Source organism: Leopardus geoffroyi, chromosome D1 (assembly GCF_018350155.1).
Source record: "Leopardus geoffroyi isolate Oge1 chromosome D1, O.geoffroyi_Oge1_pat1.0, whole genome shotgun sequence".
In the NCBI taxonomy this organism is placed as follows: Eukaryota; Metazoa; Chordata; class Mammalia; order Carnivora; family Felidae; genus Leopardus; species Leopardus geoffroyi.
In genome coordinates, this window is record NC_059329.1 from 81,923,737 (window position 1) to 81,940,436 (window position 16,700).

The 16,700-nt window shown below is 39.9% G+C and overlaps 1 protein-coding gene and 1 long non-coding RNA gene across 4 annotated transcripts in view; one reads left to right on the plus strand and one right to left on the minus strand.

Moving 5' to 3' along the window:
* The first annotated feature begins 1,691 nt into the window (after positions 1–1,691).
* BBOX1 (gamma-butyrobetaine hydroxylase 1) overlaps positions 1,692–16,700 on the plus strand; it is a 60,024-nt gene continuing 45,015 nt past the window's right edge. The window contains exons 1-3 of one of the 3 annotated variants that reach the window (XM_045484814.1): positions 1,692–1,923; positions 9,254–9,682; positions 10,936–11,050. In XM_045484814.1, coding sequence (XP_045340770.1) covers positions 9,464–9,682; positions 10,936–11,050 — 334 coding nt within the window. In that variant the 5' untranslated portion in view covers positions 1,692–1,923; positions 9,254–9,463. Of the gene's footprint in view, positions 1,924–2,388; positions 2,563–9,253; positions 9,683–10,935; positions 11,051–16,700 lie in introns of those variants that run through there. The other 2 variants (XM_045484816.1, XM_045484817.1) reach the window with 2 other exon arrangements.
* LOC123601516 lies at positions 3,759–7,941 on the minus strand. Its single transcript, XR_006714144.1, has 2 exons — positions 7,409–7,941; positions 3,759–5,829 (listed from the first exon to the last, which is right to left on the minus strand). It is a non-coding gene; the product is annotated as an uncharacterized LOC123601516 (long non-coding RNA).

The window sequence follows — 16,700 nt, forward strand, 5'->3', positions numbered from 1 at the left end:
GTGAAAGCAAGCTGAAGACTATGAAACATTAAAACAGGTAGGAGAAAGTCCTCTGAGAAATGCTCGTTGTATTTTTTTCCTCTTAAAGAGGTTTCACATCGTCAAGAGTAGGGTTTGTTTGTTGTTTGTGTCCGATGTGGGAATTAATTCTTTATGTGCAGGATTTAAAATTTGAACTGTTGAGGCACCTGGGTGGCTAAGTCAGTTGAGCATCCTACTCTCTGACTCTTGGTTTCAGCTCAGGTCATGATGTCACAGTTTCATGAGTTTGAGCCCCATGTCTGGCTTTGCACTGGCAGCACAGAGCCTGCTTGGGATTCTCCCTGTGCCTCTCTCTCTCTGCCCCTCCCCTGCTCATGCTGTCTCTGTCTCTCCCAAAATAAATAAACTTAAAAAACAAACCAAAACTTGAATCATTGATAGGTTTGTTTTTGCTTTGTTTTGTTTTACTCTTCTATAAGAAGCCATGTACGTGCAGCACATTTTTTTTCAACAACGTTCTTAAAGCTGGAACAGAATTTACCTAATTTACTCCAGTGATGGTTATGAAAGCACAAAATGTGAAATTAGTTGAATCTGTGTCTACGATGTCATCTGAATGTTTAAAATATAATAGGGGCGCCTGGGTGGCGCAGTCGGTTAAGCGTCCGACTTCAGCCAGGTCACGATCTCGCGGTCCGTGAGTTCGAGCCCCGCGTCGGGCTCTGGGCTGATGGCTCAGAGCCTGGAGCCTGTTTCCGATTCTGTGTCTCCCTCTCTCTGTGCCCCTCCCCCGTTCATGCTCTGTCTCTCTCTGTCCCAAAAATAAATAAACGTTGAAAAAAAAAATTAAAAAAAAAATATAATGAACTGATTGCTTCTGGCACACATATAACCTCAGTTGCCGTGGGTTTAAAATGCTGGCAACATTTATGAGGGCCTGCCATGTGCACATACTCTCCTCCCATACTTGGGAATAAAACTTGCTGTTATTTTCACTGGACGCTGGGTGTCAGTAATTTGACCCAGAGACTTGGGGGAAAGGAAGAAGGAAGATGGAGGAGGGGATGACAAATGAAGAGACACCGTTCACATTTTACTGTGGAAGTCGCTGACAGGGCATCACTGAGGAAGGGAACACTGCAGTTCTGGAAGGGGCAGTTGTCCTGGGCAAGAAACCACAGCAGAGGCCATGGGAGAGTTGGGCTGCATTTTCTCTCTCCATGGTTAGCTCTTTTGTTCGTGCCTGTCTCACAGCTGTGAGAGTCCTTCAGGCAAGAAGCAACAAGTTGCAGGCTGAGGCTGCTTCGGTGTCTTTCGGGAAGGGTGGTTTTGTGGGACAAAGGCCCAGGGCTCAAGTGTCTCTCCCTTGGATTTCAGTTGTCATCTGTAGACTTTCTTCTAATGGACTCTCTTCCCTGTCAGGAACTAGGACTTGAGACTCGTCCACCAGCCCTCCCCCTGCACTGGGCACTCTCCATCTGAATGCCTGGCAGCCAGGTTTTGGGTCCCTGGCACACTGCTCACCCCGGCCTTCCCTTTTGTTGCCCTCAGGCCTGTGTAATTGTGAGTCAAGTCACTGGGCAACCAGGTGCCTTCAGAAAAGCCCCAGGGTCTCTGGCAGCTACTGTTCATTTCAGCCAAAGCTGCGGAGGAAGGAGGGCATCAGGCTTAAGGGGACCCATCCCAACCTTCCTCCCCGCCCCTGAAATAGTCAAGCTCCCTCCAAAGAGGCTCAAATGGAATATTCTATGGGCAAGTAGACATCACCTCACCTCTGCTGAGGTGGGAGCTAGTAGCTCCTCCCTGTTAAATGTTCATCTCAATGTCTTTTCTCCAAGTGACTTTTAGAGTAAAAGAGCTGTCAGTTTGAACAGATGAGACAGGAGTCTCCTTCACTTGCTTTGGTTGCTGCTGCTGGCTCAGGGTCGGGAGACCAGACAGGTGAGAACTGCTTTTCCTTCTATCAGGAAAGCTCTGAACTAAGGCAGTGCTTTGCACTGAGTCTGGGGGTTTTGTGGTTTCAGGCACTAATAGGTGTTCAAGTACTTTCTCTTTCTAACTGCTTCTCCTCTAGGTCATAAAAGCTGTTTCCTTTCCTTTCCTTCTTTCCTTTCCTTTCCTTTCCTTTCCTTTCCTTTCCTTTCCTTTCCTTTCCTTTCCTTTCTTTCCTTCCCTTCCCTTCCCTTCCCTTCCCTTCCCTTCCCTTCCCTTCCCTCCTTCCTTCCCTTCCGTGTCTCTCTCTCTCTCTCTCTCTCTCTCTCTCTCTCTCTCTCTTTTTCTCCTTCCCAGCTCCCTTCAGGAGTTGCTACACCTTCAGGTTGGGACATCCTTCCTCATTTGCAAACCTCAGCTGTGTCTGGGGGCAGGGCTTCTGTGGAGCTGCCAGGAGCAGAAAGAAAGGCTCCCAAGTAATAGCACTACATCAGATGTCAGACGTAGGGAAACTGCGGGCAGATCAATCTGGGATGTGCTGGTTACCAGGAGGCTCCCTCCCCCAAAAGACATTGAGGATCAAAGCTGACCTTTTCTTTCCTCGGTAAATTTTGCATGATTTGGCGCCTAAAGCACATCTGAGAACAGGTATGACTGAGCTCATCTTTGCCTTATTTGAAGGGCTTCAGGTCTGTGGATTGGGGTGGAGGTAGGGGGCATCCAATTGAAAATCCAGGCACATGTGTCTTACAGCCGTGTGGGCTGCGATGGGGATGGTCCATCAGGCATTTGGAATAGGCTTGATTTTGGAATGCAGGGGATCTGATTGCTTCTTGGCAGCTTTCCTTTCCCAATTATGTTTGGCTTAGTCTAGTAGTCAAGTTACTTTACAGTCCCTAAGCTGATCCAGAAAGCACACAGAGGGGACAGAGAGCATACTGTCTAAAAAACAGGCTGGGTGGTGGGAAAGGGAGCATTCTGGCTGGATTTGGAAATATTCACTGAATAATCCACAATCCAACCCAAAGACAGGGACTGCATATTATATACCTTGGCCCTTTGTGAAGTCCAAAAAGCTGAACGTAACATGCTTTTCTAGAATACTGATCAATTAAGACTGAACTTTGTGTGTGCTTTCAATTGTTTTGCTTTTGAATGTAGCTCAAGAAGAGATATGACAGGTATCTTGAATTGATTTTATCATAAAACATAGGACTTCTCATAATGAATATATGTTCTGGTCCAAAGATTTAGCAGTCATAAAATCTAGATCCAGGAAAATATACATTATATCAGCAAACAAACACTTTGATGTACAAGTATCAGTCTGAATGTGGCAATGCTACCAGAGTGAAGCTTTTTATAAAAAAGTTTTCCTTTTTATAACTTAGGAAGGAAGTGTTTGCACAAAATTTGATACTTTAAACAAGATAGCAGGCAGAATGGTAAACCTACTTAAGAGAATGGGGACTGTTTTTCCTAATGACTTTATAGAATTCATTACTCACAGGAGTCTATTCATGAATTATTAAGCAGCTCAGCCACTCACTAAATCAAGTTAAAAACAAATAAAAAACAAGTTGAAGACTCTTAGGTAGCGAGTGTAATGAGTAGAGTGGGCATGTATTCAAATGATACTAAAGTTCAGACACTCAAACACTCACAGTCTGGTCAGCCTCTACCTTACCAAGTGGAAATGAGTTTAGTTTTATGATTTAAAGGTTGATATAGAAAATAATAGTAATACCTTCTAAGCCTTTATGGTGTAATGTCTGGAAAACTTTCTGTCCTCTTCTTGCAGTGATGAAATGTCGGATGGTGAGGTCAACTAACAACCAACAAACTTGAGATTTGGCTACTATTTTAACAACACATTTTTGGTAACTTAAAATTATTGCCTGGAAAATTATTCAGCCACAGATTCTCCATGATGTAGTACTGAGTAGTGGTCAAGTTACTATTTCCTCTGCTTTCAAGTCAGTTACCTCACTTGTCCAAGCTCAAGGTCACCTGTAAAATAGAAGTGATAGCACTAAATTCATAGCTTCATGAATTAAATAAGAATTAAATAAGGTTAATGTAATTGAAAGCATCAGCAGAGGGGCTATAACATAATAAGTGCAAAATAAATAGTTTTATGCATACAACGCACACACACATACAAATTCTCTCTCTGTCATGCAATTTGCATATTTCTTGCATTTTGATTATTTTCTGATCTTACTTACCTAGAATCAGGAGGTCAAACACCGGAGAGAATCCTACTATCTGATAGCAGGTCTGATGACTTAACTAAAGAAGGGAAGATGGAAATTAACAGATACTGACATTCGATAACATAAGTCCACTCTATTCTTTCCTTCTATTATGAAAAATAGTAAAAAATTATAGTGTTTTATTTTAGGGGTGAGTAATCCAATAGATGAATCTGGCTTCTCAGACATATTAATTTCTATCAATTTAAATTTTATGTAGAGTAACTATGAAGGTTCTGCATCAACTTCCTGAGAATCCTATCCAAAACCTATGATTCAAATTAGCTGTAATTAGTGTTCAAGGAATTTTTGCACTCTCTTTTATTAGAACTAGAAAATGTTTATATGTGCACAGTGAACTGGCAAACCTAGGTTTGGAGCAACCTCTCCCACTAGCCAGCCTTGCAGGCTTGGACAAATCACACTCAGTATCTCTGAGCTTCCATTGTCCTTGCATTTCAGATGAGGGCACTTAGCCCACCTATATCACAAGTTGTTTCTTTCAGGCTCTGAGAGTTCTAGTTCCAGGTTCTTTTAATTCCAAGATCAATGCATAAAATAACTTTCAGAGCTACTTTCTCAAGTTTCCAAACATTGCTGGAGAAAACGAGCTGACAAAACTCAAATTTATAAAAATTTTGAAAAGACAAAAACCACACCCATTGCTGAAGTAGGATAATCTCTAAAACAGACAGTTTAGTTGTGCCAAACAGGAGTCCCAAATAAACTTCTATAACTCTGAAGGGGAAAAATATGGTGAGTCAGCTAGAAAGGAACACACACACACACACACACACACACACACACACACACACACCAAGTGATTGGATTAAGTTAAAAGAAATCTATTCTTTCAAACTGAAATCCCCCTTATCCAAAATCTGTTTTTCAGGACAAGCAAATCTACTCCTGGCCAAAACCAATCTGATACTTCATAAACCAAAGTATAATTGTGAATGAGGAGAAGCTCAGTAATAATTTAGTCCTAAAACAAATAAACATTTTTGTTTTATAGGTGCTCCTTAATGTAGCAAAAAGTATATTCTTGACTTTAGCATATATTCATGAATTTAACAAAGAGTATATCTATATATCTATATCTAATCTATATCTATGGCTAGGAATATTTACTTTTCCTTTTTTTTTCTTCAGAGAAAGACAATTATCAAATAACTACACGTCCATGATGCTTAACTTAAAAAGGGCTCAATTTTAACAGGTCAAGTGGGCTAAATGGAAAAAACAGATTTCAATAAATTACACTCATGTACAAACGTTTAAGTTTCAGAAAGAATTTGCCTTTAAACACTGATGATCCTTGATATTTCTTTCTTTTTGAATGTTCATTGCATTTGCTGCAATAGAGGTTGAAATAAACCAAGATAAATTAAAGAGGGAAACCATTTTCCCATTTCTCCCTGCTTTTGTTTAGATTATCATTCACATGTGTCACAAACTGAGAAAAGGATAGTGAAGAGTAGAAATGACCCAACAGGTTCCTTCACAGATACCCAAACAACTTACCTTCAGCAACACCCAAGTTTTTCCAGTTCTTCCACACTCTCCCATGTGCCTCGGGCAACTCCCATCAGCCCCTGGTCCTGATGACACCTCCTCTCTTGAAATAACCCTCCTCAGGATATCCATTTGGCCAAGCAGGCTGGGGGAAAAGAGTCAGGTTTCCCTATATCTGGAAGTGTGCTTTTTCCTCTCCAGTTCAAACGTGTTAAGTAGAAGAAGGAAAGAAAAAAGAGAGAGGTGGAAAGCTTCAAATGGCAGGTTGGAATGTAATTAGTGTTTGTTGGTACAGATGTCTGTAGGTGTTACCACTTCAACAGTAAGTGGGATATGGGCATAGTGCCATCTTTAAGCACAGGGACAATGTTTATTATGGTGGAAAATGTGCCCTTCAAACAATGTATCCATTAAGAATCAATGTATCAAGTTCTAGTTTTATAAAAATCCTTTGAACCACAACATTTTCAAACTCATTAATGAATACATTTTGGAAAATGAGTTGGGTCTCGAGTATACACCAACATACATGGAATTTTGATGATAAACATAAATGATGCGGATTTATTTTTTTCTTAATTGTCTTACTCCCTTGGAGAACATAAGACGGGTTCTACTATCATCGGTATGCTGATATCCCCTAACCTCTTTTTTCTGTGGCTTATTCAGGTAATTGCAGTACATTTTTCACTGAGTTGTAATGAATATTCAATGAGTCATTGTATGTAAAGCACTTCAAATATGAGTGGCATGAAGAAGGCATTTGGTAAATGTAAACTCTTACTAATATTGTAATCTTACCATCAATATAATTAAAACCAATATTCTTATTGTACAACCAAACTAGCTATTCTTTTGTAAGATCCTATAAACAATTGCCACTGTGCTTCCAAACTCTCAAGGCAAAAAAAAAAAAAAAAAAAAAAGAAAGAAAAGAAAGAAAAGAAAGAAAGAAAGAAAGAAAGAAAAACAACCTTCTTTCTTCATTAAGGTATTAATTTTTCTTTTTTATACTAGAAATATCCTATCTGTTCTATATTGTATAATTCGAAGCCACACATTTTTTTTTAATTTTTTTTTTCAACGTTTATTTATTTTTGGGACAGAGACAGAGTATGAACGGGGGAGGGGCAGAGAGAGAGGGAGACACAGAATCAGAAACAGGCTCCAGGCTCTGAGCCATCAGCCCAGAGCCTGACGCGGGGCTCGAACTCACGGACCGCGAGATCATGACCTGGCTGAAGTCGGACGCTCAACCGACTGCGCCACCCAGGCGCCCCCGAAGCCACACATTTTGAAGGACATTTGTAAACTGGAAAGTGACCATGCACCCTGAAAAGTACATAATCTAGAGATCACATATTATAAAGCAAAGGCTGAAAAGTTGAGTAGATTTAGAAAAGAGAAGGGATGAAAAGGCACTTGATTATGGTCCATTGTAATTGAAGAACTATTACAGGGGGATAAATACATCCTGTGCTGTTTTGAAAAATCAGGCCAGGACCAATATGAAAAATGTATTTTAAAAGATAGCTATGTTCTCAGTATAAAGAGGGTGAGCTTGAAAGCTACATATGTTTATTTTGTGTGTGTTGATATTTTGAGGTACCTTTTGCCTTTGATTCTTGGCAAGTAATTTTAGCAAATGAATAATCCATCAGTTTATAAATAGATCAGGTTAAGTAGCAAAAAGAATAAATAACAAGGTAAACAAATTAGCATACATATATGCATTTTTTCCTGCTTTGTTTTGCCTGTGGACGTTCCATCATCCAGGTTGGTGTCTATTTGCTTTGAAACCAGAATCTTCTCTATCTCTCATCTGCTTGCCACCCACTGATAAAACATAGCCTTGTAAAGAGAAGAAGACTTGGTATAACCACATGTCTGGTAAACGTGGCCACATCTCCATATGGGTGTCTAGAGGAACAAGGAATTAGTATGCATTCAGAAGCATTGATCACATCCTGTAAGACTTCCTCAAATAGATGTCTTCTCTAAGCAAGTGTCCTGGAACCTCTCAGACAGCTCTTAGTGCCATTTGGACCAAGTCGTATTTTCTTGTTTACTTTCATAATCATCTCACTTCTTCTTGAACTCTGGAACTTCATGGTAATCTTTGAACTTTCTGGTGCAGCATATCAGACACAAAGAAGATGCTTATGGAGTGTCTGGGTGGCTCAGTCCAGTTAAGCATCTGACTTTTGGTTTTGGCTCAGGTCATGATCTCACTGTCGTAAGGTTGAGCCCCAAGTCAGGCTTGTGTTGAGCATGGAGCCTGCTTAAGATTCTCTCTCTCTCTCTCTCTCTCTCTCTCTCTCTCTCTCTCTCTCTCCCCCTTTCTGCCCTTCTCCACCGCTCATGGTCTCTCTCTCTCACACACACACTAAATAAACAAACAAACAAATAAATAAATAAATAAATGTTTTTAAAAAGAAGATTAGTATTATTTGAATAAGTTTAACTGTATATATAAGAACGAATAAAGAGAGCTATTTTCTGTATTTCGTATTTTATTCTGCTTGTCATTGAACCTTCCGGTGCCTATTGCAGTGCCTGGTACTTAGAAGGGAATTGTTACACAGTCACTCTGTGTATGCGTGTGTATGTGTGTGTGCCTCCCCTTCATCCCAAGGCAATGAAGTCTTCTTTCTATCATCACATGTCACCTTCTACTAATGATGGGCTAATCGTTATATGGAACAAGTTAAGAAGGTCTACTTTTTCCACATAAATTCGGCATTGTCCATGTAAGTTCTATTTCTTCCATGTAAGTTTAGAGTCCTGGAAAACAATGTATGAAGAAAGTGAAATTCAGAGCACTGACACAATTTCTGAAAGCCAAATATGTGGTCATTGATGGAATCATAATCAACACTGATGTACTCAGTCCATAATACCTTGTGCCTCTTTTCGCTTCTTTCCCTTTCCTATACATACTTCATGTCCTCAAATTTGGTGTGTTTCTTACTAAAAAGAAGTCATATATTCCAAAGTAAAGTGAAGGTTCATAAAAATACCCAGTAAAGGCTTAGATTAAATGAACCAAAATATCGAGGCACATTATATCAAAACAGAAAATCCCAGAGAACAAATCAAGCAAGATGAGAATGGGAAGCCTGCAGAGCCTGGGAACTTTTATACTGCACTTAGAAAATGAATTGTATTAGTAAAAAAGTAAATGGTAGGATAGAAATGGCACAATGTACCAGATTATAGTATCTGTTAAAATCAATAATTGCATTAAAATTTCCCTCAGTAGACCAAGTTTACTAATTTAGTATCATAAAAACACTTTTTTTTTTTTTTTTTTGCAAAAGGCTTGTGTAATTGGATGTCAGTTAAAATAGCACAGGTATGATTAGTTATACTTCCAATTTGTGGAGTGTTTTTCTCCTTTAAAAAAATTTTCAGAGCTTTCATGCAAACATAATTATCAAAGTGCCTATGTCACTGGTTCTGAACTTATTATCTAAAATTTCTGGAAGAAACAAGGAATTCTTTTCATCTGGATCCTGATTCAGCATGTTTATCTTATGTACTTTTAGTCACTGTGTTTCTGTTTACAGCATACGAGATACTCTCATCAGAACAAAGGTCCCAGCATTGATCAGTCAAGCCACAGACTCTGGCAGCTGATTGAACAGCTGGAGCCAGAGTCCACTTGAATTGTTCACACTCTTAGAAGTCAAGTTCAGACTTGAGCCGCCTGAGGTTCCTTTTAACGCAGATTTGTCACAGCAGGCAGCTGACAGGATTTACCTGCAAGAACCAGAAACATGCACTGTGCCATCCAAAAGGCAGAAGTGGTGGATGGGGCTCACTTGTTGCAGATCTTCTGGCATGACGGTGCAGAGTCTCTCTACCCTGCTGTATGGCTGAGAGACAATTGCCAGTGCCCCGATTGCTACCTGGATTCTGCAAAAGCACGGAAACTTCTCATCGAAGCTCTTGATGTGAACATTGGTATTAAAGGCTTGACGTTTGACAGAAAAAAGGTAATTATCTCTAAATTATCTCTCCTTTATCTCCTCAGTTCATTGAAGGGGCTACTGTCCAATAACTTAAAGAAGGGATTATGTTTCATTTGATCATGTCTATAACTACACAGAGAACCATGTTTGTGTAGTGCTCGGGGCAAAGCAAGCATGCTCAGTAGATGGAAGCTTCTGTTATTGTTGTTCGTAGTTTTATCACTACTACTGTTTTTAATAAAACTTACAGTATTGCTCATTATTCCTTCCGTGAAGGAATTTCATGAACAGCCCTGAAGACACAATCAAACTATCTCTATAATAACAAGAGTGCTTCTGGGCCTCTGTTTTTTCATCTGTAAAATAGGGATACTGACAGAACTTGTTTGTAGAGATTACATGAGAGTTCAGTGAGGTAATATGGGTAAAAATGTTTAACACAGTGTCCGGCATGCAGTGAACACTGAAAAACTTGTATCGACGACTGTAGTTTTAGTCAAATGAGTGAGTCGATATGCAAGGCTTGCTCTAGAACTCTGGAAAACAAGCCTCTCAAAACCACCAAGTAGATGTGACCACCAGCCTGTGTTTCTCTCTTCCAAAGCGACGAGGATAGTTCTCGGAAAAGCAACTGTGACAGTTAGCTCATGGCTCTTCCCCCTCTTGTCTTTATCTGAACTGAAGGACTTTACTCCCAGGGTTCACCGCTTGCCAGCTGTGTGACCTTAGAAATATTTACTCAGACATTCCTCGCTTGGAAAATGTGAATAAGAGTAGTACCTTCTTTCTAGAGTTGTATGAGGACTAGAGGAGTTATGCCTGTAGTGTTCGTTACACAGGATGCACTCAGAGTGCTGTTGTCATTTATCATTATGATCTGCCTCCTCCTCATCATTTCCTCGTTCTGATACTCTTGGAAGGAATATTAAATTCAGTGATAGCTCACTTTAAGTCATCACAGAAATTTTGGAAACAGATTTAGGAGATACAGAACGAGAACTTCAGATCGAGTCACGTTTTACTTTTTCTGTGATGTTTAAGGGGCCTCAGAGCTCAGATGTATCACTTTGGCTTTCAGTTCTCCTGTCTTCCAAAAGAGTATTGTATGTGTGTGAGTACATAAGTGAAAATAAAAATAAAGTAAAAAGTAAAAGAAGTAAGGGCTAGGTGGATCCCCTGCTTATCTTAAATTAACATTAAAAAACAGAGCAATAATGAACCAAAGTACATAGAAGCATAATATACATATAGGTGATATCTGCTTTCTGTGTTATAAGGTTTATATCACGTGGCCCAATGAGCATTACAGTGAATTTGAAGCTGACTGGCTGAAGAAAAGATGCTTTTCACAGCAGGCCAGAGAAAAACTCCAAAGAGAATTATTTTTGCCAGGTAACCTTGCCATGGTCTTCAATGTCTTTTAAAACTCTTATGGTAAGATATTTGCTCAGAAGCAAATATAAGCCCTTGTGCCTTGGTTAAAACATTATTATAATTTAGGCAGGATGTTTAATGATTTACCAAACACAGATCTTTTGGGTAGAGATGAAAGAAAATATAGAGGAGTTCTGGACATTCAAAAGAGGCAGAAAACGGCAAAGTACAGCATACTGGTACCCTTGTCCTCTAATGTGAAACCTGGCACACGAGACATGAGACACTGAGTGTCCACGGCAAAGGAGAGGGATGAACCAAAGGCAGTCTCGCCCTTCTTAATTTTATCTAAAGCCAGAACAACACAAAACCAACACAACAGGAACTCCTAACCTGGTATCCACAGGTAAAATTATGTGATCCTGGAGCCCAATGAAATTATGTGCACAGTGCTGAGTGTGCATGGGAGCATGTGTGTGTGTGCATGCATGTGCACAGCCAATCTGTGTGGGGAGAGTTCAATGGGTCTCAAGAGAATCTGTGATCACAAAAATGTTCTGAAAATCTGCAATAGTTGGATTCGGTGGAAAAAGGCTTCATTCTTGAGCTGAGAGACAGAATAAAAGAAGTACTTAATTCAGGGAGAAAGTTAATTATTTGCTCTCTGTATGGTTTGAAGATTTGTATCATAAACTATGTGAGTCAAAGGCAGATTCTAAAACTATCATGATTCTTATATATTTAGTAGAACTTGACTTCTACAAATACACTAACAAGGCAATTATCCTTGAACTTTCTTTTCTACTGTTAACTAGATATATTGGACTGGCCCTGTTGAAATCTGTGACACCAAAACAGAGATTTCACCTGACTCCTTTCAGATCTGAAATTCTCAAACATGTATAATAGGTGGTTTTAAATGAGAGATTTGCAACAGTTTACTGGGTGTGGAGATGTTACTAATTAATTAGCTTGAACCACACAGTTTCACCTTGTTCTATGGTTATCAATAGTACATGAGGGCACCTGAATGGCTCAGTTGGTTAAGCGTCCAACTCTTGGTTTCCTTTCAGGTCATGGTCTTGTGGTTTCTTGAGTTCCAGCCCTGTGTCAGGCTCTGTGCTGGCAGCATGAAGCTGCTTAAGATTCTCTCTCTCTCTCTCTCTCTCTCTCTCTCTCCTCCTCCTCCTCCTCCCCCACTTGCACTGTCTCTGCCTCTCTCAAATAAATAAACGAACTTAAAAAAAAAAAATAGGGCATGATACTGTTCCCTTCCTGTTCAGGCATAGACCGGTATTGTCAAGAACTAGGCTCCTCTGGGGCGCCTGGGTGGCTCAGTCGGTTAAGCATCCAACTTCGGCTCAGGTCATGATCTCACAGTCTGTGAGTTCAGCCCCGCGTCAGGCTCTGTGCTGACAGCTCGGAACCCGGAGCCTGCTTCAGATTCTGTGTCTCCCTCTTTCTCTGCCGCTCCCCTGCTCATGCTCTGTCTCTCTCTGTCTCAAAAATAAATAAAACCATTAAAAAAAAAAAGAACTAGGTTCCTCCATGGCCTTATCTCATCATTCGGACAACTGACAAGGTTTTGCTCTGGTGCTTTCTGTCTAAACCACCAGGAATTCACTGTCTTCTTTATGTAGCCCAGCTAGCTGGTGGAATCCAGATAGGTATCCAGAAAAAGATGTTTATCCTGCCTTTCCCCAGTGAGAGTACAGAGACTTCAAGGAGTCTCCAGTTACATAACTGAGTAGCAATTGTCTGGGTCAAACAGCAGTTTCACAAATGCATTATTATTTTTTATTTATTTTAGATTTCTTCTGGTACTCAAAATATTTTTCCTTCACTCTGCCCTAATTTTGTAATCCTGTTGGATTTTGCTTTCATTTCCTTCAAGTTCTTCTTTTGATTATTTCAGGGAATAAAAGCCAACTTTTTATTATTACAACTTAGGCTTTTAAGCATTGTAAAAAGACACAGCCACCCTCCTCCATTAATATTTCTTGACGAATGCAGTTTTATAGCTTATATTTCTCAGTACTATCAGGCAGTAGCAAAGTGGAAATGATACTACACTCAGTTAAGTTGTGGAAAAACCCAGTCACACTGACAGCAGCAGTCATGAATAATATAAGGAGAACTGGCTGCTATTTAGACACTGGAAAATACTTTAATGGTTTAAAACAAGATCAGATTTTTAAAATATATCTCCGAGCTGTGCAGTTGGTGGGGTAAAGGAGAAAGCAATGGGCCATTTTTGGAGTATTGCTTCTCTGGCTCTTTGCCTGTAGAATTTGACACCTTATTGAACTGCCATTACTTATTTTCAAACATTTATACTCCAGAACATGTAAACAAACTCTGTTACACTTGTGGAAGGATTTTGTTTTTCATCCTCAGTGGCCATGCTACCTCTTCTGCTCTTTCCTTAGAGTTAGAAAAGACTTTTAAAATCTGGCATCAAGATGCAAACCACTTTTCCTTGATCTTCCCTTGGCATTAGCTGTCAAACTTGAAAATGAAAAGACATGATGATCAGCCAGAAAAGACTCTTGTCAATGGACAGCCACAGCTGGAAGGAAGATGTGGATAATAGTCATTCCATCATAAATTTTGATCCGGTTGCACATATATTGGGCATCTATTTTGTTCAGGAAGCTCCTTAAGGAAATATCAAGTTAAAAAAAAAAAAAAGACACCGATTCTGTCCTTGAGGATTTATCATGTCTAGGAGGGGGACCCTAGCCATGAAAAGAAATAAGTACAATCCATTATTTCAGTGCAAAAAAGCATGCAAAGAAGGTTAATCATAACACAGAGGAAGGAATCTGAAGAGACAAAAACATAATCCTTGAAGCCAGGAATATGTGAGCTGGATTTTAAAGAATCAGTTTGTCAGGCAAAGACAGCAAGGAAATTCTTGACAGAGAAAAGGACATGTAGAAAATTATGGAAGTGTTAAATAGCAGGGTAGCCTTAGGAAACACCAGTTAGTTTAATATTGGTGAAGTTAAAATCATTAAAGCCACAGGGAATAGGGAAGGGGCCTAACCACGAAGTGGCCTCAGTGCCCTACTAAGGAGCTCAGTCCAAAACCTTCCGCAAGGACATTTTCACAACACAGAAATCAGGTGTATTCCTTTCATTTCCCAGGCTGATTTTCTTCCTATACGGCCAGAGAAATGAGTTTAATATCTTTATAAGTTTAAGAAGTTTGCTCTATTTTCTTTCAGATGCATTTTACATATTCAGAGTTATATCCATTCTGATTTTGACCAAATGTGTATAATTTCTCAAATGCTTACAAAGCTCGTGACTGTCTTCTTATCTTTCTCTTTCTGTGATTTTGCTTTCCCCTCCCCCAGTAGCCCCTTTGGTCCTTGGTTTCTATCTATCTTACAAAAGAGAGGGGAATGATTATATCTTTATCAGAAATGTTTGGTCATGGTCATCTGTATTGGGTGGACTGGAGTGGGGAGTGACAGGGAGGAAGGTAACCATAGCACGATCTAGAAATAGTCCTACAAAAAGCACTGAGAACTTAGCCTAGGGAAGTAGCAGAGATGATGAGGAAGAATTTGTATTTAAGAGAAACATATATTGACCTGTAGGACAAGAGGTTCCTGAACTTGTTCTCAATTCTCCACCAATTTAAAAGCTGAAGCCTACCGTGTAAATGTTTCCAGACAAATGCATAAAAATTGAAAACTGTAATAAAACATTGGAAATATGAAGATTTTTATTAAGGTAATTGTATTTTAAGGGCTCCTGGATGGCTCCATTGGTTAAGCATCTTACTCTCGATTTTGGTTCAGGTCATGATCTCACAGTTCATGAGATGGAGCCCTGCATCAGGTTCTGTGCTGACAGTATTAAGCCTGCTTGAGATTCTTTCTCTCTGTCCCTCCCCAGCTGACACACAAGAGCAGGCTCTCTGTCTCTCTCTCTGTCTCAAAATAAATAAATAAACTAAAAAAATGTAATTGTATTTTAGCTTCCATGTCAAATTGAAATGATTATACATTAGGGGGCCTGGGTGGCTCAGTTGGTAAGCATCCAACTTCGGCTCAGGTCATGATGTCACAACTTGTGAGTTTGAGCCCTGCATTGGGCTCTGTGCTGACACCTCAGAGCCTGGAGCCTGCTTCAGATTCTGTGTCTCCCTCTCTCTCTACCCTACTTGGCTTGAGCTCTTTCTGTCAAAAATAAATCAACATAAGAAAAAGAAATAATTATACACTAATTTTTGTGTTTAACTTCAAGATGCAAAATTCCCAGAATATAATTGATAAGACTGAAATGGGAAAAATCTATATATAGCATGACCTTTCATATATGAACCTAAATATTTGTTGTTTCCATTAACATTCAGTTTCGGAATGAGTACTCATTTTCCTACCTCTTTGAATTGGTACTGAAATATTTGTACACTATTCTCTGACTTTAATAATATTTGTTATTTCAAATTGAGGTTTAAAAGATTGTAATTTGAAGAAAATCTTTTTTTCAATGGAAGCAGGCCACTCACTTTTCTCAGCAGCCCAGGGACTGAGTACATTGCGCAATCAGAAAAGAACATTTCCCCTCAATTCGAAACAGCAGAGCAAGTCTTTACCTGTCGGTTTAACCAGTCCATAGCTATCTGCCATCAGTCTATAGCCATCAGCCCCTCTTTTGTTTCAAAAGGAACATTCCACAAAAGGGAGTCAAAACTCTCTTGTAACTGTCAGGACCCTCTAGAACGTCTATGCCTTTCACAAGGCAGGGGGGAAAAAAAAACAGAGCTCCCCTTTTCTTCCAGAAGGTCATGTGTTTCCTTGAAGATGAAGATTTTTATTATGGCACAAAGAACAGAATAGGTCAGGTGCAGAGGCTATTTTTACAGAGATTTGTCAAAAAAGCAAAGATCACTATTTTTTTACTCGGCAAGTAGTGAACACAATAAGTGTGTCTAACTCCCAACTGACAATTCACCCCATCCCTAAATCTTGCCCCATAGTTTGGCCATTCCTGAACCCCCAAGGGTAGGAGTCTGCAGTGCAAGTCAGGGATGGAGTGAGGGTCTTTGCTTCATATATTACTTGGTAATTATAAAAAGGGCTGGGAGCTTGTTTCTTCAGGCTGCCATAGAATGTCCCCACTGTATCTGGGCTGCCAGGTCAGTGGCTTCGGAACAGCTCTGTTAAAAAACAGCTACATCAGAATGATCAGCCCACCACATCAGGTACCCAAACGCCTTTCCTTTCCAAAGAAAGACCTAGTCAACATTCCCTTCCTGCCCTTACCCAGGCTCACACTCTGACGCACAGGTGGGAGACACACTCAAAGTCTTCATATGTTTAAGAAGAGTCTCTATTCTGTTTTGCCCATGGACTTTCAGAGAAATGTCTTTGGGATTTTGATAAAATGAATACAGGTGTCTTGAACGTCTGTGTACTTCCCTTCATTTGTACTCTGTGCCATATTGATGTCTTCCAATGTGTTCTCTGGATTACATACCATTTATTATCCCCCTCGATTTCTGCATTGTACCTGATAAATTTGGGCATCATGTCTAAAGAGTCTAAAGTCCCTACATGGGATGGAGCTGCCCTTGTCCTGTCAGCGAGTACAAGACAGGAGCCTCCCTGCTTGAGAAGAGCCTGATGCCCGAGATGCAGCCGATGCCACT